Below are 17251 nucleotides of genomic sequence, written 5' to 3' on the forward strand. Positions count from 1 at the left end.
CAAAATCAACCAAAGGAGAGGATAAAACTCTTCCACAAACTCCCTTGCCCCACACTCCCCGCCCTGAGTGAACAGTGTGCAGATGTGTTTCCTCCCACAGGCTGAGGAGGCAGGTGAACGAAGCTCCAGACCCCCACCCTCAGCTTTTACCACAGCGTGCACTTTTCTCTGTTCATACTCACGTTTCATGTAAGAATCCATTTGGAGAAAGGATCCCACCATTTATTTAAAAAATATATATATATGAAAATACTAATCCAGTATAAAGCTCTCGTTTTACAGGTGGGAAACTGGGGTCTGGAGAGAGGTAGTGACTTGTCTGAGGACACACAGAAGTGCCCAGGCCACAGCCCACACCGAGGCCCATGGGGATGGTGACCAAGCTCCAAAGTGCTCACAGATTTGGGCTGCTGTCTGTCTGGTGGTAATTCTGTGTAAGGGTGCAGGACAAGGCCTCATCCCCACTGAAGGTGTGAGGATAGTCCTCAGATAACAGGCCTCCAAACCCCTCAGGTGCCCGGCTGAGAGGTCAGTGCATCCACCTGAAATACGAGAAGTGGAAGGGCCCTTACCTCGGCAGTGAGGCCCCTCGTCCGAACCATCCATGCAGTCCTGGACCCCGTTGCAGAGGCGGGACATGAGGATACACAGCTCGGTGCCCAGGCAATTGTGCTCATTTGGCTGACATCGCTGGGCCTTACTCTGTGGGCCTGGGAGCAGATGGAAAAGTTAGCATGACCAAGCTGGCTATAGTGGCCATTTGGCCAGCTGTTCACTGGGTGAGGAGGTGGGAAATTGAGACTGGGGTTGCAGACATCTGCAGTTTTTTAGGTCTCAGGAAGCCTCAGTGCTGGTTAGGCTCTTCCACCTAAACTTCTTCTGCACCATTCATAACAGCAGTCACACACCTGGAGCAGTCAGGTGGAGACGAGAACAAGGCTTTCCGCCAAGAGTCCATTCTCCAAACGACCTACGCCTATAGACCCCAATGTCTCCACATTGTACACTCAGAGGACAGGCCAAGGTTAGAGGTGAAAGGTTCCAATGAGCTGCGGAAAACTGAGTCCATGGCAGAGAAGCTCAAATGACAAAGATCACTTCCTTCTCATAGCTCCGCAGGTCACAGAGCCTGGGGCTGAGAGTGGGACCAGGTCTTCCATGACCTCACTGTCCAGTACACAGCACCAACCACACGTAGCTATCGAGCATTTGAATTGCATCTAGTTCAAAATGTAAGTATAAAATACACGCTAGCTTTTGAGGACTTAATACTACACACACACACACACACACACACACACACAAGAATGAGAAAATCTCATTAATACTTTTATATGAATAATATAATGAAATAATATTTTAGATACACTGGGTAAAATAAAATGAAAATTAATTTTAACTGGTTATTTTTACTTTTCTTAATGTGGCTACTAGAAAATTTTGAAATTGCCTATGTGGCTTACATTATATTTCTATTTGACAGCACCAACCTCAGAACAGCCTGCCTGATGGAAGGATTAGGGAAGGGTCAAAGGTGGCGGCCCACTGCTGATGTCTCTGGTACTTCCTTTGGGCTAGGGGGAAGGGTAAACCTCTTCAGGGAATCCTCGGGAAGCCACCCAGGCTAGGATGCCAGCTGAGCCCATGATTTGAAAGACGGACTACTGCCTACTAGCTCCCAAACCTGGACAGGGTGTGTGAGTGACAGAGCGTCTGCATGTGAGTGCACCTGTCCCGTGTGCCTGGGGAGGAGTATGCAGCACAGGTGAGAGACGTGTGGGGTGTGGAGTGAGGGTGTATCTGCGTATCTATGTGTGCTGGTATTTCTGGCCTCAGTCTGTGCATTTCCATGTCCTTTGGGAAGTGAGTATGTGTTTGCGTGTGTCTGAGGGCATCTGTCTGAATGCAGGTTGTGCTTCTGCATCTCCCGTTTGAGTGGTGACTCCAAATTGCTGTGAGATCATGTCCGTGCCAGCATCTGCCTTTGTCTGTGTATGTCGGGTGGGCGAGTCAGTGCCCAGGAGGGGATGTGTGTGAGTGTGGAGGGTCTGGGAGTGTGTATGAGTAGGGACAGTGTGGTATGTCTATAAGGTGGGGTTTGCATCAGACTAAAGGAAGAATGAATAAAAAGCACCAGATCGGGCTTTTCCGCAAAGTTTTCTTAACCCTTAACACCAAGTATCAGGTCAGAAATGTGGGGCGTAAAGGTGGCATCAGACGGGAAGATGATCCAGGCTGAACCACCCCCACCACGGAAACACTTGCAGGATATCCCTGGCCCCCACTCCTTCAGGGTAGGGTATGGGGGTGAGGCCAAGAGAACTGCTGGCTCCTTTTCTGGCCCTAAAATTACCCCTGATAATTATGGGTGAGGGAGTGGGGAAAGCACAGGAGATGGGACTAGAACAGAATAAACCTGGGAAAGAGAGTAGAGACAGACCTAAGAATGCAGGGGCACATAGACCCTGGCCCGTATTAATCGCGCAGGGAAGAGGCTGAAGGTGGAGACCCCAGCACTCTGCCAGATGCCCAGGATTCTGGGGTCCAGCCAGTAAGTTCTCCACCCGCCCCCGCCCCCCCCCCCCACTGGCAGGGTAAAGGCTGGGCGGGGACCTTTCTCCCAGTTTAAACAGCTGCCTCTGATTACACCATTTACTGGGGGCAGGAGAAGGCGTGCGTGGCGGGAAATGCACGGGGGTGGGGCTTCTGGTACAGAGACTGAGCAAGAGTTGGTGGCCTTTGGCCTGGGAGCCTGAGGACAGGAAGGGAACCTGGCCAGACCTGGGGGCACTCAGCAAGGGTTAGGAGGCTCTGAGGTGGGAAGAAGGGGGACAAGTGAAAGAAAAGGGAGATTGGGCCGTCTCCTTCCAGCAAAGCCGTTGACGCAGAGAACACAGTCTCTGGCAGGCTTGGGGAGGGTAGCGGCTGAGGGAGCAATTGGAGGTGCCATTTCTTAGCACACCAGGCACCATGCCGGGCACTCTGAAGGGAGGAGAGGACAGTTTTAGCTGTGTCATGGACAAACAATCACAGAGCAAGGTCTATACCAGGTTAGAGATCAGCTGTCCTCATCCCAAACAGCCCAGGCCAAAATGAAGAGATAAGTCAGGGGTTTGTGGGGCGGGACCCAGAAGAGTACTTACAGATCTCGGGGGCCTCATCAGATCCATCCGGGCAGTCCCTCTCACCGTCACACCGCCAGCCCTTTGAGATACAGGTTATCTGGTCTCTGCAGGCAAACTGCTTGGGGCTGCAAGTCTTGGGGACTAAGGGCGAGGAAAGAAAATGAAGGGTAAATGAAGGAGGGAAGCCAACTCCATGGCCCTGAAGCCTTTCTAGAGCTTCTCCTCTTTCCCAGTCCTCATCCAACTCAGACTCTGAGCTACAGTCCATGTGCCTGGGGGGAGGTGACAGTGTGTCACGCTAGAACACTGTGTACCTGTGGTGAGGGTACAGGAAAGATGCAGGGAGCACATTTTATCGCCCCTCACCCAGCCCCCTAGGCTGCCCGTCCAGCGTGCCCCTCCTCCAGCGCTCAGGGCCAAAACCCTTGCTGTCTTGGTTACTCTGGCCAGGCACCAGCACTCCTGGCTTTGCTGACTGAGAATGATGGAGAAGGATGGGGCATTTAGGGGACGGTGACATGTTTTTCTCTTTATCTTCCTCTCCCTCCTACCAGAAGCCCAGAGTTGGTCTTTTTTAACCTTTCTGCTCCTCTGCCCTCTGGGACACTCTTGGTCCTTGGAATCCATCACCCCACCCATCTCCAACTCCTAACCACCAGGCTTCCAGATTGGAAGAGTGCATGTGGGGTGCCTTCGGTACAGTGGTAGCTTGGAGGTGGTTATCAGCAGACGTACTGGAGGATACATTGGGCAGGGCAGGGCAGAGAGAGCCCAGCTTCCACCACCATTCCTAGAGACACAGCCTCCCTTGTGGTTAGATCTCAGGTAGGACTTTCAGCAGGTGTCCTTAGAGGTCAGAGGCACCTAAAGATTGCTCAGGTTGATGGAGTTAGAAAGCCAAGGCAAGGGGATGGCTAGGGCGACTTGCGGGAGCTGATTTTGGCCCAGTCGACTCACGAAGTTACTCCATCCAGGACCTCTTTGCCCTGTCCCTTTACCCGCCCCCCCCCCCCACGCCAGTCTCTCTTTGCTCCTAAGTCATTCCCTCACCTCGTTCTTCAAGAAGTTGGGAATGGTAACACTAGCTTCTTGTGGGCTCAGTATGTGCCGGGAACTGTGAGAAATCAGTTCTTTCCATGTGTCATCTTATTTAATCCGCTCCACAACATGACAAAGTACGTACCACTAACACTATTGTTTCATAGATGGGGAAACCAACCCTCAGAGAGGGTTGAGTAACATAGCAGGCAAGTGACAAAACCAGGACTCAGTCAGTTTTGAATTGACTCTAAGCTATTCAGCTGACACGTACTGGAGACCAGCTCTGTGGCACTGGGGCGTCACGGAGCAGTGCGATGCCCCCTCCGGATCCTCTGTCCCTTGGGAGCACAGCTGTACATCACTACCTCAAATGCAGGGCAAAGTATGCTCAGGGCTGGGATGGAGTTATAAGGAAAGCATGACAGGGCTCTGAGCAGGGAGGGACAGAGTCTGAGGGGAACCACACGGAGAAGATGTCCTCCCTCCTTAACCCTCATCTCTGGCAGAGGGGACCACACTCAGGCCCCTGGCCAGGATGAGAGCCGAGTTCAGGAAACACATGAAGGAGAGCTGGGCCAGGCCCCCCCAGAGTCCCCCTCCCTTACCCCCCACCCTGAGCAGGGAATAAAGGCCCCTTGAGGAGGTGGATAATGCTGAGTTCATTGCCCCACTGGGCCAGCTGTGAGGTCTTCCCGGGAAACAGCCTGCCAGCCTAGTTAGCATGCCGGAGAATGGTCCTCTTCCCCTGGCCAGCGAGACTGGCTGGGGTGGGGGCTGGCGGGGGCTGGAATAGGACTCAGGGGCAGATGGGCTGTTTGGAGCCCAGAAACAGTCCCCATGCCACCCCCACCACCCCGACCTGGACTTAGTCCATACCCCCACACCTCCTGGGCCAGAACTCACAGCCTGGGCCTGAGGTCACTGGTTGGTCACTCCGACCTCCCCTCCATGCTGTGTCCCGGCCACAATCCCCTCTCCTTTGGCCCTCACTTTGTCCCCCCTGCTGTCCCCCACCCCCATTTTTGGCCTGAACTCGACAGAGGAAACAGCAGCTGGCAAACTCCGAAAGCTGGAATGAGAGAGATTCACAAACCAGATGTGCTCTTGCAGAGGGAGGGGAGTGGGGGATGGGGGAAGTGAAAGGAAGAGGAGCCCTCAGGGTCCCCATATCCCACAGCAGCATCTCTTCAGGCCCAAGGACAGAGGGAGTTGGGGGTACACATCTCCCAAAGGCCAGGGCAGCACAGATCACAGAGAGATAAGTGGAAGGACTTCCTTCCTGTCAGCGATGGTGGAGAAAGCCCTAGGAATCTGAAGTTTGAAGGCTAAAGCCTGTCTTTGATTTCTTTCAGGGGGAGAGGGGAGGAAAAAAACCAAATAACCTACTTTGGGGTAGTCTACACAGCAGAAGGAAGCCCCACTCTGAGGTGGGAGGGAGCTGCAGTGGGGATGGGGTAGGAGCTGGAAATCTACTTAGAGCCTCCGGCCAACCCCACTCCTCTCAGCTGAGCCTTCTGCATCTGATGCCAGTACCCAGAAAATGCACTTCTATGGCCTGCAGCTTAGATGAAAGAACAACACTGCCCCAAGTTTGGCCCTAAATTTGGGATCAACGACTGGCCTTCCCTGCCTCCCGCCCCTCATGAGAATTGGGGCTTCCTAATGATATGAGCTAACACTTTCAACATGGTCACTATGAGTCAGCCACTGCTCTGAAACACTTCCTACATATTAACTCATTTAGACCCTCGCAACCCTGTGAGGTGGGTACTGTTGCAATCCCCATCACATAGATTAAAAAGCTAAGGCACGGAGAGATCGGTGACTGAACGGGTGGTTTCCTCATTGGGGATGATGGAGCCAGATGGAGAAGGATGAAGAAGGGAAATGGCAGGGAGAATGTATTGGTCCTCTGACACTGGGAGTGGGCAGTGGGACTATGAGAGGCGGCAGTGGTCTTCAGGGCTCCTCCGAAAGGAGGGGAGGAGATGAAAAGAACAAGAATAGGTCAGAAGAAGGAAGAGAGAGGAGGGAGAAGAAGGAGGAGAGGACTAGAAAGGGAGGAGAGTGAGTGAGTTTGCAGAGAACGCCAGGACACAGGGACCGTCTGTTCTCAGCTTTGCCTAGAGATGAATGTGACCGCCATGCTAACTCTGGCCAACATTGCTGCCCCCCCTCAAACTCAGGCACCCAGCCCAGCCATGGCCCCCAAGGCCACCAAGCTGGAGCCAGGACAGGAGGTGCAGGGTTGGGTGTGTGTCCAGACACAACACGGACCCCAGTGCCCTGCTTGAGCCTTGGCTGCCGTCCTCTCTCCCATTCTGGGACCTTGGGGGTGGGGTAGGAAAGGCGGGTAAGAGTGCCTGGCCAGAGAAGAGAGAGTGAGGAAAGTACAGGCCCTGGGGACGTCTCCTTCAGAGAAGGGGACACATCCGTTGATCCCCTTGGGAGCGGTGAGGGAGAGAAAGAGGGGTGAGACCTCCGATGGCACTTCCTGCAGGACCAGAAGACTTGAGGCAGAAAATGCATGAAAAGACCCTTGAAGCCCTTTTCAAGAGCAGACACAGCATAGAGAGAGATAGGCTGTGGTGGGGGGTGTTTTCTAAAGGGAATCACATGATATAGCTAAGGGAACAGAGGAGCCAGGGGGTGGCCAAGGGCTGGGGGGGCAGAGCCTGCAGGAATCTAAACTTTCAAACATATGGGGGTGGGGCACCAGGGCCTCCCAAACCCAAACCCAAACCCAGGGCTTTTCATTGAATTTTATGTATTTTGGGTGTTACCGGTGGCTCCTTCCCGCAGCTCAGTGAGGCTCAGACACATTTTTGTCATTCCTGAGTCTGGGCCTCTGTTTTGCGGCCTGGACAGATGGACATACAGGATAGCCTCAACTGCAGACTGCCTGCTCTGCCCGCCCAGGGAGGCAAAGGGTCTCCCCCTCCATCTTGAGTCAATATTGACTCAGCAGCACATTAGCCTGACAAATGACCTCCCCACCATCTTATCCCCCCCTACACAAAAGTAAAATTCGAACCTCTTGAATGCCTCCAGAGGTCATCATATCTCTCACCAGGCCTTTTTAAGCCCTCCCCACTACTGCCCAACACACACACACACACACACACACACGTACACACACGTACGCAAGCGAGCAGCAGCTCATGCTCAGAAGTAAGAGCTCTAAGCTCCTGACCCATTCCCTGCACATTTCTCTAGTTCTCAGGTCATGAGGAAGTTCTGCAAGAAGTCTAACCTCCCTCCTTCCTTCTGAAATCTCTCCTTTCTCCCTCTTACTCAGCCCACAAAAGGTATCGAGTTCCCTTCTTGCAGAAACATTCTGTCCAAAATCCATTCCCCAAATGAGTGGAGGAGAAGGAGAGAGAGGAACTTGGAAGAAAGTAGAGGGGGAACTTTCACTGCCGAACTGGATAGTCCCAGTCTGGCCTTGGAGGGAAAGAATAACTCCAAACTGGCGAGGTGGGAGCCAGGAGCGCAGGAGAAAGCCCAGGAGAGATGCCTCCTCCCAGGTAGCTTTTGAGAGGCCTGGATGAAGGTGGGGGTGGAGACAGACAGAGACAAAGTAAGCGACAGGGACTGAGAGAACAGGACAGAGAATACCTCGAAGGATGGGCAATAAAAGAGATGAGCCAATACCATGAGAGGCAGAGTTTCTGAGCTGCCAAGACAGCATCTACCAGGGACAGACAGAGGCAAAAAATAATGGGGTCTTAAGCCCAGAGGTGGCCGAGATAATGACACAGTTGTTTTGGAATGAACCTGGAGAGTAACAACCCCCTTGAGACTCAGATTAGGGTGGGGGCAGCATACATCCTGATTTAGGGAGACAGAGTCTCTGCCCTAGCAATGTCTGACCCAAGGGAGACCCAGAATAGGGACTACTGCCTCCCAAAGAATTGGGAGGGTGGGAGGAAAAAAGACAGGGAAAACAAGGCTGGAGGAGACTCTCGTCTCTCCAGGAGGAGCAAGAGGAACAAATACCTCTCTCCTCCCACCCCCTTACAATCCCTCACCACTCTCTCAAGGAGGTTTAACACTAGTGCCTGGGGCCACTGCACCGGAAGTACTCCAGAGCCAACTGCTTCCTTCTCCAAACAATGCGGGATCCTGCTAACTGGGCTGAAATCTGGGACTGGACACAGTGGGGTGAGATTAGGTTCTCTAAACACTCACATCCAGCAGCCAACTCTACCAGGTCAGGGACCCTCGTATAGTCTCAATCACCTGAGCAGTGAGTGCCCCCACTGGAGCTGGAGGCCTTGAAGGCTGGAGAGTCCATGGAGGTGGGGCAGGGCGGAGCGGAGGTGAGGGGGGGGGAACCCCGAAAAGACACTGCTGAAGGGAAATAAGCTCTGGGCTTGAGGTTCCAGTGTGCAAGGCTGAGACTGCAGCAGGAGGAAAGACAGGCTTGGGAAAGGAAGGGCTTCCCAGAGGTAAGGAAGTTGTTTTAAAGAGTTGGGGCATTTGGACAGGATCTGGCTTTGGCCAGGGCCCCAGCTGACATCCTTAGGAGGCCCAGTGATGGGGAAAGGGTTGGGGGATAAAAAAAAAAAAAAAAAAAAAAAAAAACTATGGAGAAAATAGAGGAAGCCTTTTAATGTTGCCTCAAACATCAAAATACAACCCCCCCCCCACCAAATTCCAAAATCAATGTCCTATACATTCTTTGTCAGGTGAGGGTAAGAGGAGATGTTCAAGGAGCCAGGTCTGATCAGGGGAGAAAGGAGTTTAGAACCTTCTCTCAGTCAGGAGGAAACACCCTAGCCTCGTAACTCACTTCAACTGTCCAGTTTATCTGATAACTGGTAATACACTGGCTCATGGGGGTGTGTAGAGAGGGGTGTGTGGGGAAGGGTAGGAGAGAGGGAGGCAGTTAGCCTTCTTTCCTGAGCCACATCTGCCTGGGGCTGCCTTCCACACTACAAAATGTTCTTCATCTCAGCAGAGTCCTCAACAACCCCTCTTCCCATTCTACACCCCATCTGTTTCCCTATCCTCCCTGGTAGCAAGTACACTCAATGCTGTCTACTTACGAGAAGTGACATTGTTCCCCAAAGAGAAGAGGACCCCAGGTGGGTTCAGGAATAGCAGAGAAGGTAGAAGAGGTGGGGAAGGCCCAGAGGACTGCTTCCAGGAGGGAAAGCAGCAAGGCCTGTGAGCAGAGCAGGAAGGAAGGTTAAACACTACGTCAAGTAAGCTGGGTCAGGGGGGTTCCCTTCTCTGAAAGGGTGAAGGAGGAAGTTCTGAGTCAGTGGGCTTGGGGCATGAGGGCAAAGGTAGGGATAAGAAAATCCCTTAGGCTGTCTCGGTAGCGCTGGCCCTACAGGCCGTGCAATTCCCATTTCTCACCAGAGCAGGGTGGAACCCATGATTCGTATTCCCATTCCCAAGGTAAGAATAGTAGTGTGTATTTGGGAAGGAGTCTTGTCCCTGGTACTTTGAATACAGTTTGGTTTGAGCTGGGGTTATAGTTCTGGACTGGGTGAAAATTTTAAGAAAGAGTAGAGAGATAGTTAAGGAGAACATGTCCAGTCTCCCTCTTCCGTTTACCACTAACCAACTTGGTGTGGCAAATAGAAGCACTTTAGAACCCCTGGGGGTGATGCTACCTGGGGTCATTCCTTATGGGGGGGCGGGGGGTGTGTAGGGAACTTTTCTGCTCTCCAAAGAGACCCACACTTAGCTTCTAACTCATCTATCCTCCATCCTTGGGCTCCTGATGGTCTCTTTCTTTTTTTTCTATCCCTCCTAAAAGCTGTCATACCCAAATCTTTCTACCTCAGTTTCCCCTCTCACCTCACAGGACTGAGAACAAGAGGAAAGAATGTGCATAAGAGAGGAAGTCATGGGCAAGGACTGGCTGTGTGGGCTGGTCTGGAGGATATTCAGGGCAGAGCCTCTTTCCTCCTCTTGGGCAGATAATTAAGGTGGGGGGGGGGCACAGATATTTCCCAAGATGGCACAATTGAGGGTCACAGAACATACTCTTTTTCGGAGCACAGTTACTTCCTGACACCCTAACCTCCATCCCCCAGCTGGAGAGGGGGAACGGGGGGCGGGGGGGAGGAGTGGGAGGGATAATCTGGTTTCAAGGGAAAACTTTCCCAATCATAACCTGGCAAAATTCAGAAGATGGAGGAAGGATGCATGATGGTATTAGACCCATTTTTTCCCCAGATGACAGGACTAAAATGACGGAAGCAATGAGATCCCACCCCTTCTCAAATCAGGGGCCCAACCCAGCCCAAACCCATGCCCCAGCTCAAAGCTTGAGCAAGACTTGAGCCAGTGACTCACAAGAAAAAAATAGCTGACATAAAAAGGGGAGAAGGAGCACCCCATTTCCCCAAAGGACAGTTCTAGCCCAAACCTAACTGCAGTATAGAAGCGTGTTTATACAGGGGGAGGAGAACTGGTGGAGAGAAATAAACACATTTACAAAAAGAGAAGAGAATTGGGGGGTAGGGGCATAACCATAACCCCCATCCAACCTCAACTCTTCTTGCAGTCCAAACTGTGCTCAAGCTAGAAGTCAGGGAGAAAGCAGCCTTCCTTCACCCTCCCACCTCAGCATTTCAGGCCATTCTCCAGTCCCCTTCCCCAACGATGACATCTGACGTTTTTCATTTCAAAGCTCCCAGGAATTAAGAAGGAAAATTCAAAGTCACATAGCATCGCCTGCTTCTCCTCCGCCCCCCAACACAGCCCTATTCAGGCTACTGACAGAGGCTGAGAGGGGGAAGTGCTCACTTCAGAACCCAGGCAGGCAGCCTGCTGGATTCTGGACCCAGGCCTCCAAGCCTGGTCTCCCAGGCCCAGATTCCACATCCAAGCAGGGGGCCTCTCCATGGCCCTCCCTCTCCACCCACAGCCTTCTCAGGCCTGCCTGCCCTCTGCCCAGCAGGGCACTGCTGACCCTGCTCCCCATTCCAGATTCAGAGGCCACTGCAAAAGGCCCCCCACCCGCTTTTGCAGCCCTACATTGCAAATCCGGATTCCTTCACAATCTAGATGGGAGTAGAGGGGTAGAGGATGTAGGGGAGGTGGAGGCCCTCCCCGACCAGAGATAGGAAGAGAAGGCCTCTAGATCCCGGGATCAGAAAAAAAGGGGGAACCCTCCTCTCCCTTCCGAGGCCTCTGGTCTTTGTTTGGGCTGGGGGGGGGGGCGGGAAGCATCATTTGCCCAGGGCCCCCATCCTTCAAATCGGACCCCCATCCCCACCCCCAGTTGGGCCGCTGCTGTGTCAGCTGGACTAGGATAACAAAAGGCACCCCCTCCCGCGTCTCCCTTCCCCATCCGAACGCAGGAGTGGGGGCTGGGGAGTGGGTGTCCCCAGGGGTCCAAGGGGGCCGCGGAATCTCACTTACCATCGATAGCGGTCGCGACCAGAGCTGAGAGCAGGGGCAGCAGCAGCAGCTGCGGCGGGGTCAGCATGGTGTGGGCTGATGCAAGCAGCAGCCCCCTCCCCTCCGGTCCTGCTACTTCTCGCCGTCGCACCCCCCCCCAAATTGGGGGGTCCCCCTTTTTTCTTCTTTCACCGTCCTCCTCTATTCTTATCCTTCGACAACGCGCACCAGAGGCGTGGGTGAAGTGGTAGAGTTCGGAGCTTGGGGAGGGTCTGCTGACCAGGGTGTGCTCCCCTACCTCCAAATCCAAACCCTTCACCCCCAGCTTTTCTTTTCGCTCCTCTTTCCCCCTCCCTGGGCGAAGCTCACAGCCCCATCTCCAAGCCGCCTCCGGCTGCAAAAATGCACAATTGGGAGGAGGCGGGGTGGGGGGGTGGGGGGGCGTGGACCAGATTGGGGAGCCCTTGGAAGGGGCCTGATGGAGCTTTGGGGGCTCCCCTCGTTTCCGCCTCAGTGCACAGGCCTGGAGCTCGCACCACTGTTCCCCGGACTGAGGTGCCGCGGGGCGAGCTTGGGGGGGAGAGGGAGGGGACGGGTAGAGGAGGGAGAGAGAGAAGGGGCGGGGAAAGAAAAAGGGGGGGGAGAAAGAGCTACGCGGCAGTCCTGTCAGTGCGCATGCGCCCATTTGGCGCGCTGCCCTGGGGAGGGGGAGTCTGAGCAGCTACGATATTTGGAGCTTTGGCCATCGGTTCTGGACTGGGGGGCCCGGGGCGTCGCTAGCAGGTTTGGGGGCGCCCTCTCCCCAGACTGGGCCCTTTTTCTCCACGCTGCAGATTGCCGAAGGAACGAGAGGAGATTGGGCAGTGAAGAGACCCGAGCGGCTTCTCTTCGAAACTCGCTGTCATGCCCTAGGATTTCAGGCCGGGTCTGGGAATCCAAGACCCCGAGGGTCTGGACCGAGGTCTTATTTCACTCGAGAATACGGACTGCACCTCGCCTGCCTGGGTTGGGGGTAGGGGCCACCGCTCTGCAGGGAAGATGCGAGGAAAGGCTGAGTTTTGATTTGGAGACTTCCAAAGACGGACTAGAACTCGGGCCTGCGGCGGAGGGGGGGCTGGGTGGGGGAGGAGCCGCGAGGGCCCGCCCCACCTCGCTCCAGGTCTAGGAGTAAACAGGGACACCCGCGGGGACACGCCGGAGCTTGTCCTCCTGCCTAGGGCTTGGGGATGGAGCCCACCTTAGAACCCGCCCCGCCCTGCTTGCCTGGCACCGGGCGAGGGAGGGGCAGGCTCTGGTTTGGAGGGAGGTGAGTCACCAGCGGGTGGGGTTGGGGAAGGCCCCCCCCCTTTCGCCCCAAGAGGTCGGGACTCATTTATTTTTTGTTTTTTGTTTTTTTGTTTTGTTTTGTTTTTTTGTTTTTTAAATTTTTTATTATGCCTTCTGGCTGGCTTCCCAACCGGTCGGGGTTTTAGATTCCGAACAACTGAGATTTAGAATAAGATGAAGGACTCTGGACTCGAGTTCTAAGGCGATGTGTACTGAGTGCCGGACCTTTGTCCCGGCCTTGAGCCCATACGGTAATGCTACTTTGAGTCCAGAAGGCGCCCGGCGACGGTTTCCAGAGCCCTGTGAATATGCTTCTGGTCACTGCCCATTTCTGGGCGGTGTTTTAAGACTGTACCCTAGGTGTCTGAGTTTCTGGTGTCTGAAAGTCAGAGTTCAGGGAGACAAGACAACCTTGGCTGCCAGAAATTGATGATAGAGATAAGAGAGGGTTGCATCATGCCTTCTCTCTTTTAAAAGGGCCCCCAAGTCCTCACTCCAGTCTGTCCCTGGCCAAAAGCAGAGCAGCATGGAGGACTTGTTGGTTGATGGCAGTGAGAGCAACAGAAGAATCCAGAGGGAGTTCTATCTTTCCGTCAAACCAGCTCTTCTTCTGGGCTCCCTTTGCCCGAGGCCAAGGCCACCTGCCTCTAGTGTCCCAGGCTAGAAACCTCAGACTCTTCACCAACCAAATCCAATCTGTAAGCCTATGTTCAAGGCCTGTCATTTTTTCCTTTGAAATAGAACTCAGATTTCCTCCATTCCCACTGCCAGAGTTTCTTCAATCAGGGGTGGTATCTTATTCATCCTTTTATCCAGCCTTCATGGGCTAACACAATGACAGGCGCATGGCAGGGACTCACCAAATGTTTTTAATAAATGCCTTCTAGGTTCCTTCCTCTCCCAAGACATCCTTCCAATATTGTGGTCCAAATGAAATAAGATTGAAATATTTCAGACAACTTCGAAATGAAAAAGCTAGCTGGAGTGACCACATGTAGCTTGTGAGGGGCCGGTCTCCTTCTTCTCCCTGCTAACTACCTTACACACAACTGAATCTTCCTAACTGCTTTGCCTGGTGAACCTCTACTGGGTGTCTATAGATAACTGAATCAAATGTGAACTCTTCTTCCAGTCATATTTTCCAAAATCTGGCCTCAGCATGTCAATACTTCTCACTCGCTACCTCCCAACCCCTACTAACTCCTGAAAATGAATGTGTATTTATTTTTATTAACCTTATGTTATTGAAAAATGGTAACAATTAGTGGTTTAAAAAACTCAGAGTATGGGAAAGTACAAGGTGAAACGTAAACTTGCTATTTTCTACACCCATTTCTCAGTTCCACCCTGAGTAACCACTACAGAGCCTACCATGGGTCTCCTTCCAAATTTTTTTTTTAATGATAATCAAACAAACATCCTTTAAAACCACAAATGAGTTCATACAATTGTGCTGTTCTATGACTTCCTTTTTTCAATTAACTTATCTTGATCCCTTTCTACATTGTATACACACATCTAGCTCACTTTTTGTATTGGCTACTTGAAATCTCCTTGCCTGGATTCTCCACAGTCTATTGGGGTTGTTTCCAGTATGTGAACTGCTGAAGGTGTCTCTATAAGATGAGAGAATGCATATTTCTACCTGAGCCTTTAATTAGACTGTTCTCCAAGCTCCTCCCTATCCTCTTTAGAAAAGCTCTCCTGTTATTCTCGCTCTGCCCATCCCTTCTGTTCCAATCTGGCACTCCAGATAGCCTCAGTACCTAGACATTAGCACTTAATTCTGCTGGTTCTGTGTCCACCACCAGACCACAAACTCCTTAAGGGCAGAGATGTATTTTACTTTGTGACTCCACCTAGAGTTAGGAACTCTTGATTGATTGGTGGGAAGGCTGACAGGAATGTTAGGACTAGGGGTGCCTGTGCTGGTGGAGGAGAAAACCATAATTAAATCCTTTCGAAGGAGATGTGACTGTAAGCATCTCCATATTTCTCTTATAGCACTCATTATGCATTCCCCCTCTGCCTTCAGCTTCTTCTTCCACTTCTATTCTTAAGAAGCTTTTTCCATCTTCAAATCCTTGAGTTGGATTATAACCAAAATAGTGGGAAATCAAGGAGGAATTCTCTGTGATCCATAATCAGGATACCCAGAATGGTGAGAATGGGCAAAGAAGGTGGCGTGGGAGAGGATATTTACTTGTTTTTGGATCTCCCAGCAAATCATTAAACATCTCTTCTGGAATGAGGGACGGGGAAAGGACATTAAGGGGGCAGCTCTAGGACTGAATGCCAAACCAGAGACTGACACCACCTAGTGGTCAGCTAAAGAAGTGTAAATAAGTAGGGTATCTCTCTCTGAAGGGTCTAGTGGAAAGGTGGGAAGAGAACCAAAATTTATTGAGTGCTTACCATTGTCATGTACCAAGTCCGTGCAATGGATTAGTTTGCTTGAGTATCGTAACCACCTTGTAGCACAGGTGTTATTTCCAGTTGGTAGATATGGAAATAGAAGCTCAGGGAGATTAAGGAATCTGCCTCAAATCACAATACACATTGGACCCTCGTTTTCATAGATTTAACACTTATTAGGGTACTTCATATGTGCCAGGCACATTGCTAGGCACTAGGAACAAGAGATGGAAACACATAGTCTCTGCCTTCAGGAAACATACAGATCAGTGGGGCTGTGTAACAAGATGATTGACAATTACAACATAGTACCTTAATGCCTATGATAAAGGCAAGCACAGAGGGCCATGAGAACCAGGGGAGGATACTTATTCCAGATAAAGGGATCAAAGCAGAGCAGAGTAGATGATGTCAGGCTACATGTTGAAAAATAAGAAGGAAATTAAAAGCAATGACAGGAGGAAAGTATATTTTAGGCTGGAGGACAGGCAAAGGCATGGAGGCACAAGGGAGTTTGAAACATTTGAGGAACAACTAATATGATATGTTTGAAGTTTATTGGGAAGGGTAATGGATGAAATATCAGGGAACCTAATCACAAAGGGTGATTTTAGTCACACTAAGGACTTAGATGTTTTTCCTAGAAGAAGAGGAGGGGCAGGTAAGAAATTGACGAAGTCCTTAATGCATCAGCCATAGAACTGGAGAGGACGAGGGTTCCAGACTAAAGAGTTAGGACCAAGTATACTAATTGATTTTTCATGTCTCCCTAGAGGATAGGAACAGAGAAAGTAGGGTCGTACACTTTGGCTCACATTAGAAGGTTCTCAAAGTTCTCAAATTTGGGATGCACATTAGAATTACCCAGAGAGTTTTTAAAATTTCAGTGCTAAATAATAATAATAATAACAATAACAACAATAATTAATTTAATTTTTAAACTCCCTAAACTGGTGGACTTACACGACTTAACTTCAAGACTTGAAAGCTAAGACTCGAGGATCAGAAATCGACTCACACTTAAAGGTCATATGATTTTGACAAAAGTGGGGAAAGGAATATCTTTTCAACAAACAATGCTGAACAACTGAGTATCCATATAGGAGAAATAAGTGAACCTTGACCCCTACTTCATACCATATGCAAAAATTGATTCAAGATGGGTCATAGACTTAAACCATAAAAGCTAAAATTATAAAGCTTAGGTGAAACCACAATACCTTCATGACTTGGAGGTAGGCAAAATTTTCTAAAGTCATATAAAGCAATAACCATAAAAGAAAAAAATTGATTAAAAAATACAAAATACAAAATTTAAAACATTTGCTCATCAAAAGACATCATTAAGAAAATAAGGCAAAAAGGTAAGCAGAATATTGATCTGACAAAGAACTGGTATCCAGGATATATACATATACATATACATATACATATTCCTATAATAATTTTAAAATCCAATTTTTAAAAAATGAGCAAAAGATTTGAGCAGATACTTCACAAAAGAACATACATGAATGGCCAATAAATACATGAAAAGTGTTTAATATCTTTAGTCATCAAGGAAATTAAGACCACAATGAGATAATTCTCCACACTCACCAAAATGGTTAAATTTTTAAACACTGATGATACCAAATATTAGAATGTAGAGCAACTGGAACTCACATACAGTTGTTGAGAATGTAAGATGTACTATTGATTTGCAACAATATGTAGCAGTTCCTTATAAAACTAAGCTATACCTTCCCTATGGCCCAGCAATTATACTCCTAGCTGTTTATTTAAGAGGGATGAAAATGTGCTCACACAAAGATTGAAAAAAGAATATTCATATCAGTTTTCTTCATAATAGCCCACAACTGGCCACAGCCCGGGTGTCCCTCATTTAAAAGAAAGAGCATAAACAAATTTTAGTATATTCTCTACAATGCTATACCACTTAGTAATAAAAATGAACAAACTATGGATACACACAGCAA

General features: G+C 50.4%; 1 protein-coding gene across 2 annotated transcripts in view; it reads right to left on the reverse strand.

Moving 5' to 3' along the window:
- LRP1 (LDL receptor related protein 1) overlaps positions 1-12113 on the reverse strand; it is an 83552-nt gene extending 71439 nt beyond the window's left edge. For both annotated transcript variants that reach the window (XM_016127678.2, XM_016127677.2), the window contains exons 1-3: positions 11553-12113; positions 3144-3266; positions 573-710 (exon numbers count right to left, since the gene is read on the reverse strand). In XM_016127678.2, coding sequence (XP_015983164.2) covers positions 573-710; positions 3144-3266; positions 11553-11619 — 328 coding nt within the window. In that variant the 5' untranslated portion in view covers positions 11620-12113. The remainder of the gene's footprint in view (positions 1-572; positions 711-3143; positions 3267-11552) is intronic.
- Between the last annotated feature and the right edge of the window lie 5138 nt (positions 12114-17251).

The sequence above is a fragment of the Rousettus aegyptiacus genome, unplaced genomic scaffold, assembly GCF_014176215.1.
Source record: "Rousettus aegyptiacus isolate mRouAeg1 unplaced genomic scaffold, mRouAeg1.p scaffold_m13_p_2, whole genome shotgun sequence".
Lineage (NCBI taxonomy): Eukaryota > Metazoa > Chordata > Mammalia > Chiroptera > Pteropodidae > Rousettus > Rousettus aegyptiacus.